The sequence below is a fragment of the Carcharodon carcharias genome, chromosome 3 (assembly GCF_017639515.1).
Source record: "Carcharodon carcharias isolate sCarCar2 chromosome 3, sCarCar2.pri, whole genome shotgun sequence".
NCBI lineage: Eukaryota > Metazoa > Chordata > Chondrichthyes > Lamniformes > Lamnidae > Carcharodon > Carcharodon carcharias.
The window spans coordinates 203,757,751-203,773,809 of record NC_054469.1 but is presented as its reverse complement, the minus strand read 5'-3'; the positions used below and the strand labels follow the sequence as shown (position 1 = coordinate 203,773,809).

General features: G+C 40.6%; 1 protein-coding gene across 1 annotated transcript in view; it reads right to left on the bottom strand.

The window, feature by feature from the left end:
- Nucleotides 1-1,621: 1,621 nt before the first annotated feature.
- Nucleotides 1,622-16,059, bottom strand: part of LOC121276073 (collagen alpha-6(VI) chain-like) — a 229,249-nt gene continuing 214,811 nt past the window's right edge. The window contains exons 39-41 of the mRNA XM_041184013.1: nucleotides 6,164-6,260; nucleotides 6,027-6,079; nucleotides 1,622-3,203 (exon numbers count right to left, since the gene is read on the bottom strand). Of these exons, the coding sequence (XP_041039947.1) occupies nucleotides 3,028-3,203; nucleotides 6,027-6,079; nucleotides 6,164-6,260 (326 nt within the window). The 3' untranslated portion in view covers nucleotides 1,622-3,027. The remainder of the gene's footprint in view (nucleotides 3,204-6,026; nucleotides 6,080-6,163; nucleotides 6,261-16,059) is intronic.

Below are 16,059 nucleotides of genomic sequence, written 5' to 3'. Positions count from 1 at the left end.
GGTTTCCTATTTGTCACTGAGTTTTCATGACCTCCAGATATCTTAAAATGCTTTTTACAATCAAAGAAGTTCTTTTCAAGGGTATTCAATGTGGTAATGTGGGAAACACAGCAACCAATTTATGCATAAAGTCCTACAAACTGCTTTGGTGGTGTTGGTAAAGAACAAATGTCACCCAGGGCACTGGGTGGAACTATCCTGTTCTTCTTTGAATAGTGCCATTTTACAACCACCTGAGTGGGCTGTCAGGGCCCCAGTTTGGTTTCTCATCTGAAACATAACACCGCCAACAGTGCAACACTCCCTGCTGCTGAATTGAAGTGTCACCCTGAATTATGTGCTCAAGTCTAGAGTGGGTGCTGAGCCTTCATCCAAGTAGATAAGCCACAAGCATCCATAAAAATGGACTCTGAAATCTGTGAGATTAAGCTGGCCAAAATTCCACATGGCTCTGGCAGGAAAGTGGTCGGACTTCAAAGAAAACATGGTGACCAAGGTCACCACAATGTTTGACAGTTTTCTCTTTGCCTTGTGAGAGGCATTATCTCTGCCCATCCCTAAGTAAAAGACAACTGGGGTGGAGCCAGGAACAGGAACTCCATAAACTGGGAGTTTCTGCTCCTGAACTTGGAAGGGAGCCCTGTGTTGTAGTGATAGCCAGTAGATCAAATCATTTGAAGTGTACTGATCTTCATATAGGTGGTCCTCAACATTGGGGTCCAGTTTGGACAAGAGGCCTCCCAAAAGCATTCACTTTTATTTTTAAAAAACCTCAGGGTTTTCAGCCTGAGGTAGTACTTGCATTCATCAGGCACATATTCTCAGTGACCATGCAATCTCTGGCATGGTCATTCATGGAGGGCCTCAAGTAATTTTTCATATAAAAAAAACCAGTACTGAGTCTATAATGCACTTTATATGAAAAAGATTAATAAATGATATTATATAAAACAACTACTTTTCACATCATCAAATTGGCATTTCATTGAAGTCATCAGGTTACTCTTTGAGTCCAGATGTATCACGAGCTTCAGAGATACAGAGGAACATACAAATTACTATATACCCTACCCTGAGCAAAGAACAATAATGTTTCCCTTAGAACAAATATCAGCTAGAATATATAACAACAGAATTATCTTCAATTCTAGCATTGACAACAATCATTTTTTAATGTCATTGGTTTGACCACAAGTGAAAATCAATTTAAAAAAATTAGTGGACAGAACTGATTAGTAAGGAAACGATCAAAAGATTCTGGTGTAGCATTCAAACATTTCTTGAACTTTGCAGGCATTATAAATGAATGATCTTGTGGGAATTAGAGAAGTAAATGCAGTTGGGCATTTAGTGCACTAAATGATAATGCTACACTCAACATTATCAGTAAATCCTCTTGGTTTGAATTGGAACCCCTAATTTGTCCTTTAATTACCCTGAGTACTGATTCTACTCATAAATGCCTCTTCAAAATTCCCTTTACATGTTTTTTTTTATATGTATATCGGGTTGAATTCTGGTAAATACATAACTCGTTCACCAGTACATTTTGTGCTTGAAGCAGAACTATACTTTGAACAGAATCTCTGTAAATGACCATACAAAAAGATTGCGTTAGAAATCTTTGCACCACTACTCATTTAATATTAAATTAAGCATTTCAGTACATGAAAACCAATAAATCATTAATAGAAACAAAATTTACACAAAAGAAATTAAATTTTTGGAAGATAATGGTCTCAAACTTAAATATGGCAGCAGATTGAAATGACAATGGATTGCAATCACCATCAAGAACATGGGGCATTTTAATTTGGGCAAGGATTTTACATGCAATCTGCATAACCGTAGTACTCAAATACATTACATATGCCATTCAAATATGAACTTCTCAATATGGATCATGCTAAAATCCTTCCTTTTTGCTTGCAACTAGGGGCAATCCTCCCAGGACAGGCTTCGCTCAGACATCAGTCTGGAGCTTCTTTAGTGCGAGGTGACTAGTTGAGCATAATCAATTATTTTTCATTCATTTGATAAAATCAGGAAATAAAGCAGCCCATCTATTTTCCACATTATCATATATTCTATTTCTTTTTGCATTTATGGTACTCTGTCCTGAGTAGAGAATAGGATTAATTTTCCTTTATCCAGCATATGGGGAATCAGCAGTCCCTGAATGCAGAGCAGGAGAGAATGGGGTGAAGGGCTCTTCTGTCTCTATTTCCACTGAACAGCCTTGAAATTTCCTGTAGTATCATTTGGCCTGCATATGTTATACCTACAGGTTTGGCATCAATATTTGATTGAGGTAAAAGTGGACTTTCCCTGGTGTATTGCCTCATTCTTTCATGAATTCTTTCATGGTAAATGCCCCAACGATGGTCACCTGTCAAAAACTGGTGCTAGGAACTGTTCTCAGGACAGGCCAAAAAATTTCACATACAAGTGGAGAATTGTTCTCTATCATCCTTCCCCTCTCCTGGGAAATGGAAAACATTCAAGATCTTTGACTGATGCTCTCCAGCAGCAGTGGGAAGGTCTAACCTCAGCAGTCCTGCTGCTGAGCTCATATTTCCTCCAGCACTTTAGAGTGCAAGGCTTAGATTGCATCTAGAATTCCTTAAGGTCGTACACATAGCCCAGAGGAGGAAAAGCAGGTGAAGCTGCCTTTCACCACTGTTAAGTTTTAATTTAATTTTAATTGTTTACAAACTTGTAACCTTAAAAAATATTCTTGGAACCCGTTTGATGTTCAGTGCCGCTGCCATCTATCTGCTCCATTCCCTTTTTGAAAAAGCATTCACAGAAGAAAAATGCACTTATCCATTGCTGGGCGGTCATGTGTTGAGACACCGTGGAAGTGGGATAGTTCTAATTCCTAATTATTATTCAAGAAACGTTAGGACGTATAAACATGATGTATCGGTATAAATGAGGTATTCTATATGTAAATAGGAAATGCTGTGGTACACTGAAATGTTATGTTTGTGTCAAGTTTATCAGAAATCAACAGCACCATTGTATTTAGAAGGCAGATCTTAGACATAAGGCTTCACATTCACTGCGGGTATCAAATCTGTTTTTGTTTCCTCCACAGCCACCATACCAGAACCTTTTGCAGACCTGTAATGTTTTATCAAAGAACCATTTTAAGCTGTAGTTGGAACAGTCCCCTTCATTGAGATTCAGTGCACATTCGTCTAGAATGGAAAGAAAGAAAGAAGGACTTTCATTTATATTTATGTAGTGCCTTTCCTGACCATTGGACATTGCAGCACAAAAAGTGGACACAACCTTACCAGTGCTTCCCCACTAGGAATTTTAGGTCCCCACTGCCGGCTACTTACAAATGCCGACAGGAGCAAGATCAAGTTTTCCAATGAATTTTCCTGATGGTTGCCCCTTTTTCAGTAGATGTCTCTTCACCCTCCAGTTCAGCTCCCATATATTTAGAGATCCCAGTCTCAGCAAAGTCCTATAAACCGTAACCTTTTCCCTTTTCAGAGATCTTCTGCTTCTTGCCTTCGCTTTGGGTGCTATAGCAGCAAACCTGCTGTACTTTCTCTTATCCTGCTGTTTGACACTGGTGAGTTCTTTCTTGTCAAATGAGCAAACAGAAGCTCACTAAAAATTACCACATTGTGAACATATCTTTCAGGAATTTTCCTTTTATTCTCCCAATCAATTGCATTTTTTTCAATGTAGCTGCAAACATGAAGACAAACCAGGAATAGCATATAAACAATAAAACTCTGACTTTACCTCAGGACACAATAGCAGCATGGGGACACCAGTGTAAACAGGAAACTTGGATGGCATTGCCAGAGTGATGCCTGGGCTATTTTAACACTTGGGCCACATTTTAATTTTTCAGATCAAATGCCCCACAGAATTCAACAGAAATTATACAGTGGCTGGCAGATGGGAACAAAAAATCATATGCCCCGGGTTAGGTAAGCACCAAGGAGCAAGGCCTGAGGCAATAGCAGGAAGGAGCAAGGATAGGGGAGGCCACTGGGCATTGGACCCCTACTTAATAGGAAAAATGGTAACAACTATGCATTTTGTGTAATTTTAATTTATTATTTAATGATCTCACAAAACAAATAGACCTAGATTTTTCCAGTGTTGTGGAGCCTCTGTGGCTTATCCAAAATGGTGCTGGGAACCTGGGTCCAGAAGTCCTACCCGCATTTCCAACAGATTGTATTTTCACCAGTAGAAGAAGAGATAGGACATGAAAACTCAGTAGGGCGATTTGAACTCAGTGTTGAGTTCTAACAAACCTCATTGTTGCTGGAGCGCCATATCCTAAAGTGTGCAAGTTACAAATTTTTAGGGTAGATCTGAATGCTCATGAAGGGCGGATAAGGTCTTTGGAACTGTCAAATCCCCTCTCCTTTAAAAATTGATTAAAAAAACAGCCTGTGTTGTGAGTTCAAAGAAAACTGAGCTTTTAGTTTCAATAGCTGTTTGTTGACATAACCCTAAGTTCTATCATTACTGCTTCCACAACTTATCAGTATCACAGTGGGACACTTTAAGTTCATGGGCTCATTGACAGCTCCAAGAGGTTATTAAAGGATTAGCTGTCTTTCATGTGGAGTTATGAATACAAAAGTCTGTTTTTACAAGGGATTATATACTTTAGGGGACTTAAATGTATTGAATGAGTTTTCATGAATGAGAGTGTTGAGTGTTTTTTTACATAGCAAAGTCTGTAATAGATATTTAAGACTTTATTTCATCTCAGCATGGATCCTGAGATCTGTCCATGGTAGATACTGGATGACTTGGCATGGGGGTGTGTTAGTGCAAAGGGTGGTGGGTAGGGGCATGGGTTGGCACTAAGTTGGCATAATGGCTATAAGAGTCCATGAGAGTGGGTGGGGGGCATGGATTTTCATGAGCTGGCATGTATGGGCATGGGGAGTGGGTGGGGGCATTGGGGAAGTGATCAGTGAGGCCTAGAGGGTCTAATGTTTCACAAAACAACTAGCCTCTGTGGCCTCCTCTGATAATCTGGGGGTGGCAAGCCTGACTCTATCCTGTAGTTGCTCCCCCAGAATGAAGGCCCCATTATTCAGGACACTTTTTCCCAAGGCGGGTGCAGTGAGTTGAGAGATTTTTCAATTCTGCGCACCTGCCTTGGGAGCAAGAATCCAGCATAGGGTCCAGCTTTAGCACACTCTGTTCAATGGCAATGGGAAAACCGCATAGTTAAAACTGTCTTTACAAACTTACTTGTAAAGGATATACAGCACAGAAACAGGCCATTCGGCTCATCAAGTCCATGCCAGTGTTTATGCTCCAATGAGCCTCTTCCCATGTTATCTCATCTAAATCTACCATCACAACCATCTATCCCCTTCTCCCTCAAATGCTTGTCCAACTTCTCCTTAAGCACATCTATACTCTTCGCTTCAACTACTCTCTGTGGTAGTGTGTTCTACATTCTTACCACTCTTTGGGTAAAACAGTATTCCAATTCCATTCACACTGGCCACTGCTTTAACCAAAATCTTTTTAAGGTGATTGAGGCCCTCATCTTACTCAGTCAGCAGCCTCATTAATACATGCAAATTAAGATTCCTGGATGTCATTAGGATCCTGATGATATTTTAAAAGAGAAAGTGTGTCAGGGAAGAAACAAAGGTCCTAAAAGGAAAGTTTTAAACAGGATTGCTCCTCCAGGTTTCACAAGATCCTATTCTCTGCTGCCATGGGTTCCTTCCTCTTTTCCCATCTGGAAGGCCTGGGCCAACACCACCCTAGTCAACCCACCTCTTACTGCATTGTGATTGGCAACACCTAGACAATCTTTACTTGCTGGCAACTGCCCATCTAATTGTTCTGCCCACTGCACATGGGTAGCTGGTCAATGGGATGTAAATGAGATCTGGGAGGTCAAATCTAGGAGCCTCGTCTTCAAACTGATACTGTCATCCCACATCTTTCCAAAACCCATTCTTAGATGAAGTCCCCTCTATCAGATGAATAGAAATGTGTTTGTCGGCATTTACCATAAATATTGGTGTCATCTTTCTGTTCTTCAAAATCTTGCATAATATTCATGCTGTAATGAGGAAGTAATACATTAATCACTGTAGGAAAAATACACCGTGATCAAAATTTGATAGTAGATGTCTACAAAACATACGGCACATCAGGAAATGTTTCTGGTTCTGTTGTGTTGTGAGAATTTATTCCTACGCATTCCCTCTTTAGAGATGGAGGTGGATAGTTGTTGATTCCAGCTATAACAATAAATAAAATATTTTCAGAATGACATCAGGACACCCACACAATAATATAAAATGAAACAAAATTACAGCTATGTGTAATTTTCATAAAGGAGGTTTTTCAGTTAAGATCAGTATATAATTCAACTATTAGATTTTAGATAGCTGACTCAATCCCTACAATCCTCCATCAGCACAGGGCACTTCAAGCCATAAGCAAACAAGCCAAATCAAACAATTAAAAACAAATGCTCTAGTGGGGAGATTAGCATAAAAGGAATAATTTTCATTTTTTTCCTTGATTCATTGATCACCTTTAACATTAGAAAAAGAAGAATGTTATAATGCTTTAGGAGGCTGTTAAGCAAGAATGCACTGATGGTTGCAACATTCTGCACCAAGTCTTCCATCTACTGAAATGATTAGGACAAACTTATAAAGTTAATGTGAAGTTGTGGATCAATGATCCATGGCTAAGATCTAACTTCAACGCCTTATTTAATTGTAGCTCGTATTGATATGTATCATCTCTTCTTTTAAAAAGAAAATAAGAGCCTAGATTCCCTGTATTTCTGAACATTGAAAATATGAAATATGACTTTTAATGTTGAAGACATTCTTCAGATTATGCTTATGAATGCTACTACTACTTTGTATGGGAATTCTTCCTCACATCACAGGCCTTACTTTTAGACTTTGAAAGCGGGTACACACAGGAAAGTAGAGATGAAAATAAGGGCTGGATTTTTGCGAAATCAGGAAGATTCTTCAGACCTTTAAAAATGACAGGTGGGACCTGGATGTGGAAATTCCACCCATATTTCCAACAGATCCAATTTTGGCCAATGCTAAGTTCAAACAGACCCTATTTTGGCTGGTCTAAGGGCATTCACCCACAGTGCGGGAGTCACAAATTGATGGAGTAGATGTAAACGTTCATGAAGGGCGGAATGCCTCTGTATAACTGTCATGGCCTAAAGTTTTTTTTTAAATGCCAGCACTTTAAACTTAAAAAAAGGGTTTCAGCTGTCAGTGAGAGTTAAAAAAGCTCTCTGCTGGACTTTTATTGACAGGCACAGGTCAGATAAGAAAGTAGCATCTGGTCGTGCAGTTTCAATGGAGCTCTTTGTTAACATTTACCCAAGGGCGAACAGTATGTTGTCATGGACAGAACATGCATGCACTCTTAATGCCTGTAATCAGTATGTTTTTAATGGAAAAGATATGTGTCTTTTTTTACCCTTGAAGTGTGTATTCCAATTAAATAATTCAGCAGCAAGGTTTTGTGAGTTTAAAAATTAAGGATTATAAGATTTATTCTCACATGCTTGGATGGAATTAATGCAACATCACACACCCAGTCTCACACACGTACACACAAAGATAGCATAAAGATAAAGATAAAGCACCTTTACAGATTACAGTTACTCCAATCTTTCATTTATTATTCTGGTCACCCAGGTGGCAGGTTTGTGGTTTCTTGAAAGGATTTGGTGATTTAAAGTCAAAGTAAGGGTCTTGTAAAGCGAAAGGTTCAACGTAGGTTGTAAAGTTTCTTGTAGTCGAACATATAGGATTTTGGTTCTCAGGTGAACTTTGAAACTGGAACAGGCTAAATACTTTAGCTACTTGATGACTTGAAGTTAGTTTCAGAGTTTGGTCTTCAGACTGATGGTTCTAATAGGTCTGATGGGGCCAGGGGTATTAAGAGTACAGTCCCTCAATCATATGACCACTGGGTTAACACGTCTGATGCCCACCCATTCTGAATGGGAGAAGCCATTATGATACAATGGAAAGTTGATAGTGGTCATTGAGTTTCATTATTTCCTTTTGACCAGTATGAAACATGGGAACAGGCAGCCTGGAAACTCCCTAGTCTTTAGGTGTTGGCCCATCCTTAAACAACGAGATGTGTGAATTCCATAAATTGCTGTTGGGTACCCTCATCTACGTCTGCATTTATTTAGGTATTTGCTGGAGAATTGATACTCTCTGTAGTCATATGGCTTGCAGCTGCCATCTTAATTGTTTGTTTGTTTTCAATGCTTTAATAGTGTTGACTGAAAGTTCATTTATGACATGTCTTTACTGGGCATGGCTATATCATTATGAATGCTTGGCTGAGTTTAAAAATCTCAAAATTTCATAAGCAGGGTTTTTTGAGTTCATAGTTCGATTGGCAGCTTAAAGAGGCCATTGACATATAAGATGCACCTAATGTGGGGTTTGAATAGAAGTTTACTTGTTTTTATAAGAGATCAACCACTTGGGAAGATTTAAAAGCTTTGAAAGTGCTTTATGAATGGTAGGTTTTTTTTCTGCTATCAAGTGCACAGGAGTGAGAGCTCTATTACATTGTTAGAAGTTTTTTTTAAAAAAGTCCACATGGCTTCTGAGGTCTTCCCATGGTGTGTAGAGGGTAACTGGCTATGGAGGTGGCATGGGAGGTATGAGAGGGTTGGGTTGTGGGTGGGAGCCATGATTTGGCTTTGAGGGCATGAGGGGCCATGTGGGTAGGGTGCAGGCATGAGGGGATGTAAAGAGTGAGGGCCTAACATCTTCTAAAACAACTGGAATGAAGTCCCAGAGAAGCAAGGTGATCCTTCTATCCAGCCCACTTTAGTACTTGTCTGCCCCTAGTAAAGGAACTATCATATCTTTTCTGATATTATTGTGGGATACTTTAGAGCAGGCTTATGTTTGCGTAAGTATGTTTCTGTATATGTGAATAAGTTAAGTAAACTGTAGACTGTTAGACTCCAAGGTTTGTATCATCAAAACGGATTAAATGTAAAACAAGCATTTAAAATGAAGATGGGTAAGCAAGGGTGAGGTCTCAGCGGATACAGTGTGAATGGAATTTGCATTTTTAGATAAATTGGGAGGTCATTCGATTTTCAAAGGGACATGGTAAGATGTTTACAACTAGCAAAGTAAATAATGTTTATTTGTTTATAATATGCTTATTTTATAAAATCTCTTAGCTCTGAAGAAGGGTCATACGGATTTGAAACACCAACTCTGTTTCTCTCTCCATAGATGCTGTCAGACCTGCTGAGTTTTTCCAGCATTTTTCGTTTTTGTTTCAGATTTTCAGCATCCGCAGTATTTTGCTTTTATCTTGCTGCTTGTGGTAATCTTGCTGGATGTTTTATAGATTAAAAACCTATTTTGGACTGTTGCCTGAAATGGATGTGCAGTTGGGAGTCCAATTAAGTAGAAATTTTGGGAACTGCTATAAGACTAAATAAATGTATATCTGTAATATTGTGTGTGCTTAACCTTTCCTTTCTTCTGTTAATAAATGTTTTAATTTAGGGTGAAATCATCCCAGATTTGCACTAGGTGTGGTAGCGTTTACTCACTGGCCGCAATGGCAGGTTTTCATGCCATATCATTCCAAACTTGAGTCCCACATTAGTGTTCTGGAGTTAAACAAAGGTAGCTACATAGGTATGAGGGCAGATATGGCCCAAGTGGACTGGGCAGGAAGACTACAAGGCAGGATAGTTGATGAACAGAGGCAGATATTTAAGGAGATATTCAATTCCTCCCAAGTAAAATATGTCCCAATGATAGATGTTAAGAGGGGGGAAAAGCATCCATGGCTAAGCAAGCAAGTTAAAGATAACTTAAAGGCAAAAACTAAGGCAGACCAAATTGCAAAGGTCAGTGGCAGGTTGGAAGATTGGGAAACTTTTAAAGGTCAACAAAGGGTTACTAAAAAAATATTAAAAAGAGCAAAGGTAAATTATGAAAGAAAACTAGCGCAAAATGTAAAAACTGATAGCAAAAGCTTCTACAAGCAAATAAAAGGAAAGAGAATAGCTAAAGTGAATGTTGGTCCCCTGGAGGACGAGACAGGGGAGTTAATAATGGGGAATGCAGAAATGGCAGAGACACTTAATCAATATTTTGTCTCAGTTTTCTCAATGGAGGACATTAGTACCTCCCAATAGTAACAAGTAGTGCAGAGGATATACAGAAGAAGTAACTTAGAACAATCACCATCACTGGAGAAAAAGTACTGAGCAAACTATTGGGATTAAAGGATGACAAGTCTCCAGGACCTGATGGCCTACATCCCAGGATCTTAAAGGAAGTGGCAGAGGAGATAGTGGATGCATTGGCTGTAATATTCCAAAATTCCCTGGATTCTGGAAAGGTTCCAGTGGATTAGAAAAATGCTAATATTATTCAAAAAGTGGGGGAGGCAGAAAGTGGGAAACTATAGACCAGTTAGTTTAACGTCTGTCATTGGGAAATTGTTGGAATCCATTATTATGGAAGTAGTAATGGGGCATTTGGAAAGTCAAAATGCAATCCATCAGAGTCGGCATGGTTTTATGAAGAGTAAATCATGTTTGACTAATTTGCTTGAGTTCTTTGAAGATGTGACAAGCAAAATGGATAATGGGGATCCTGTAGATGTAGTATATCTGGACTTCCAGGAGGCATTTGATAAGGTGCCGCACAAAAGATTAATATACAAGATAAGATCACACGGAGTTGGGGTAATATATTAGCTTGAATAGGGGATTGGCTAACCAACAGAAAGCAATCGGGATAAATGAGTCTTTTTCTGGATGGCAAGATGTAACTTGTGGGGTGCCACAGGGTTCGGTCCTTGGGCCCCAGTTATTAACAATCTATAATAATGACTTGGATTCAGGGATAGAAGGTACTATAGCTAAATTTGCAGATGACATCAAATTAGGTAGGAAAGTAAGTTGCAATGAAGAAATAAGAAATTTACAAATGGAAATGGGCAGGATAGGTGAATGGGCCAAAATGTGGCAGATGGAGTTTAATGTGGATAATGTGAGGTTCTCCATTTTGGTCAGAAGAATAAAAAGGCAGCTTATTATTTAAATGGACATAAACTTCAAAATGCTTCAGTGCAGAGGGATCTGGGTGTCCTCGTGCATGAATCACTGAAAGCTAGTATGCAGCTACAGCAGGTAATAAGGAAGGCAAATGGAATTTTGGTATTTATTGCTAAAGGAATAGAGTATAAAAATAGGGAAGTGTTGTTGCAACTGTACAAGGCATTGGTGAGACCGCACCTGGAGTACTGTGCGTTACTTGAGGAAGGATGTAGTTGCACTGGAGGCGGTTCAGAGGAGGTTCACTAGATTGATTCCAGAGATGTGGGGCTTGTCTTATGAGGAGAGCTTGAGCAGTTTAGGTATTTACTCACTAGAGTTTAGAAGGATGAGAGGAGATCTAACTGAGGTATATAAGATGCTAAAGGGAATAGACAAAGTAGACGTGGAGCGGATGTTTCCCCTTCTGGGGCATTCTAGAAGGAGAGGCCATAGTTTTAGGCTAAGGGGTGGTAGATTTAAATCAGAGATGAGGAGGAATTACTTTTCTCAAAGGGTCGTGAATCTGTGGAATTCACTACCTCAGAGTGCGGTGGATGCCAGGACGCTGAATAAATTTAAGGAGGAGATAGACAGATTTTTAACTAGTAACGGGTTGAAAAGTTATGGGGAGAGGGCAGGAAATTGGAGTTGAGGCCAAAATGAGATCAGCCATGATCGTATTGAATGGCGGGGCAGGCCCGAGGGGCTGAGTTGCCTACTCCTGCTCCGAGTTCTTATGTTCTTAAACCTGCTGGGCACCATATCATGCTGGGTACCATGTTTAAAGTCCAGACGCACGCACACATCTCAACGCTTCCAGCCCAGAACTACTGCAGGGAAGATGTCCACAAAAGGAAAAAAGACTTCAGCCCCCAGGTTTAGTGACGTGTCACTGAATGCCTTTTGAAGGTCGTGGAGACCTGCTGCAATGTCCTCCACCCCTGCTCTGGCTGTAGGATGGGAAATGGCATGATCAACCAGGCTTGGGAGGTGGTGGCAGTGGTGATCAGTGCCAATGCTGCACAGAAGAGGTTGGCCATCCAATGCAGATAGAGGATCAATGATCTCGTCCGTGCAGACAACGTATGGCAACCATCTCATCACTCTAAACTCACACACTCAAGCCCATCGCACATTCACTGGCATCTCACTCACTTCCAGCCCAAGGGACATCATCACCCATTCTCACACACATATCCTCACATGTCCATCTGGCCTCATCTCCTCTGGAGACTGCCCCTTCAGCCCTCACCATCTTGAGGGCACTTGCACAAATCAACATGTGCCCTCACACACACCCTGGGCTACCCTCTTTCCCTAGTACAGCCCTCGTCCTGCAGCCTCTTCCTTTGCTTGAGGCTACTTCTCCCCCTTTGCCAAGCAAGCCCTAGCCCTGCAGCCATTGGAAAGCCACCCACATATGGCTAATCTGGTAGGTAGAGATCTGCCTTGAGCCCCACTAAAAGTGATGTGGTGCTGTCTGTGAAGCTTGGTGCTGATGACTGCGAGTGCTGACTGAAGCAAGGTAGGCAAGCAAAGTCCCGAGAAAAGTGTAGCCCGCTGCACATTGCTTATGTGCTTTTGTGAAAGACGTCACTGTGTTTTCCCGCTGATGTGGGCAGACGATACAGCGGGGTGGGGTGGGGGGACGATTCTGGCGGGCTGGCCTAATAATGACACGTAGATGTATTATGAGGTTCCCGACATCTGATGGCGGGAAATGCGGCCCACCATCAATGAGCGGGCGATCGCAAACTGGTTTCACGCCATCATGAAACCAATCGCGCCACATTGTCTGTTCATGCCATGGAACTCGCCCGACGCCGCTGGGCACGGAAAATCTCAGCCTTCATCTATAAAATCACTGAAGGTGGTAATGGATTCATTACTTCTGACTTCAGTGCACAAACCTTCTCCTAATAAATATAAATTGCAAAATTGTTGTGGTAGCGTGGCCAAGTTTCCCTTTGGGATTTGGTCAGCCTGGCAAAATGCACCTGCCATATCATTACACTATTCTGCTTCCAGGGTTGGCAGGACCCACTCTATCCCACACCCACCTCCCTGGGGTGAAAATCAAGTGTTTTGAGGTACTTTTTACTGAGGCAGGTCCGGCAAGTTGGGAAATTTCCCAGCTTGAGCTACTTGCCTTGATAGCCAAAATCCAGTCCTAAGGCTTCAGTAAGAACTAGGTAGTGTATGAGGAGTCTCGAGAACTGCTCTAAAACACTAAATGTTGGAACAAGGCTGAAAGACTAAGTTTGGACCTTGCATCTGGCAACTCCCAGGTGATGCCAGGACTCTGAGTCAGGAAACAACTTCCTTAAAGCTGTCATGCAGAAATTCAGATTGTTTCCATAGGGATTTCAGGCTGTTTGAGTTATCCCTGATTTCGCTTAAATCATTTCCAGATCTTGTAATGTACATGCCAATTATCTACGTTTCATGTTGGCAGTCAGTGTTTTGGTGTCCCATTCCACAAGTGTACATTTACATTTGCTGGCAAAAATCAGTACAAACCCAGCCCCATTCCCCTCAACACCACTACTACAAGAATGTTGCAACTAAGGAAAATGTCTTCAGCTGCTACATATAACGAATGGGAATTCTAACAAGAAAAGGAATTCCCACCTACAGTATGCAATAATCACTTTCATTACTCGCAATAGGGTTCAGATAGAACGTGGTAACAAAGGGAACTGGAAGGGTGAGAAATGGATGGTAACGAAGTGGGAAGAGGTGGTGGGAAATTGATGGAAATGAAGGAGCTGGGAAAAGGAAAATTGATGGCATTAAAGATATGATAAAGAAGGAGATGGTTGACAATGCAGGGAGAGCAAAGGGGGGAAAGACAGTCACTGGAGGAGGGAGGGAAAGATAAAGGTTGACAATGAAAGAGAAGAGGAAATAGATATAATAAAGGAGATAGAACAAAAGAAGATGAGTAAGAACAGGAGTAGGCCATTCGGCCCCTCCAGCCTGCTTTGCTATTCAATAAGATCATGGTTGATCTGATTGTGGCCTTAACTCCACCTTCCTCCCTGCTCCCCTTTAAATAGGAAAGGGGAAAGTAGATGACAATGAATGTGAATGGGAAGGGAAGGAAAAGAACTTCCATTAAGAAAAGCATGACAACGAAAAAGAGAGGAACTCAAGGACATTAATAGAAATGAAGAAGTGAGGGTTACAGGTACAAGCTGGGAGTGGTGCTTTGGAGGGAACTGGGGAGAATATGGGAGTAGTCCACTGGTGAGGGCAGCAAGGAGAGTATCAGATTAATGTGAGGGAGCAAATAAGGAGAGTTCTGGCTCAAACTGAGGGAGGGGAAAAAAATGCCAGCAAGAACTGAGGTGAGGAGCGGCAACTTGAACTCTTGCAGTAGAAAGAGGGAAATTAGGCATGTTATTGAGCTGCTGGCTTTGTGGTCAGCTTCCTTTAAGCAGTTAGTCAGCTTTTGCTGATTTTTTAGGTTGGTGTGTACCTAATAAAAGGAACTGGATAGAGCTCTGCTAATTTGCCCAACTTACATTGTTTCTGTTCGCGTATGTTCATATGGCTGGAGTTTAATAAAATAAACACAAATTTACTTAAATCATTAATAAGGAAATAGCTTAAAGAGGTGTCCCACAACACAAACCAGCATTCCTTGAATATTTAAGTACAATATAATTTTTTTTCATTCCTTAAGTGAAAGTAACGATATTTGTCCATGACAAGTAGAACAAATTTTCCTTTATCTTCCATTTCTTGGATGAATTAAAAGTCTGGGTACATTCCCGGAGCACCTTACTAGTTATCTACATTGATGGTACTATAATTTGGATTTCCAGCAGGATCTGGAAAACCAGACTTAATACTGGCTAATGGAGGCGGTGTTGAGTTGTGTGTGGCAACAGCCTTTAAGACTGTATTCAGCTAGCAGGATATTTGCTGGAACCCTTCCCTGTCGATGCTTCAATTTTTGTGGCATAGAGAGGTCATTTGCATTCCATCTTGAAAGATAAAATATTTATTAGTTGCAAAGATTTAAACAGACTAAACTCTACTACCTTTATAGGGAGGTATAGGAGTAAGGCACCGGGATCAAGATGAATCTATGTATCAAAAAATTCCCATGCATGGGGTTGGACATGGGATAAAAACAAAACAAAGTAATAGACTTTCCTGAGGGCAAAACAACAATAAAGCCTTGTGAGATAATAAAATTCTGCTTCCGTTCACTGAGAGGGTAAAAAATACAAAGACTGGTTTAGTGGGCTTTACCACAAAAGTCTAGTAACATGTAATCCTAGCTCGAAGACATAATGCTTCCATCTTACCACCAGCATACCCACTAAGGTTACAGCTGAGAAATATTCTGAAACTGCTTAAACACATTCAGTAATGCACAAAATCATGCACAAAAAAAATGTGCTTACAAAAATTATTTTCAGTTTAATTCTATATTGTTTGGATTCTTGCTAATTACAGTAAAGGTTCTTTGACCTGTAACATAAATGTCTTCAATGGGTATTTTTAAACCTTCAAAACTACCAATAATTGATTTGCTGAGAAGGTTAGCTGCAGTAAATTAGCCTGTAGCAAGATGCTACTGCTATCATTTCATTAAGGACAAAACAGTCTATTTGATCAGCACCCTACTCACCATCTTAAACATTCACTCCCTCCAAAGATGCACAGTGGCAGCAGTGTCTACCATCTACAAAATGCACTGCAACAATGTGCCAAGCCTCTTTCAACAGCACCTTTCAAACATGCAATCTCAACTACCTAGAAACAAAGGCTGAAGGCACATGGGAACACCACCATTTGCAAGTTCTTCTCCAAGCTCCCCACATCCGTTCCTTCACTATCATTGTCAACTTGTTCCCCAATATCACTGCAAGTGTACCTATCACATGTAGACTGCAGTGACTCAAGAAGGTTGCTCACAACTGCATTCT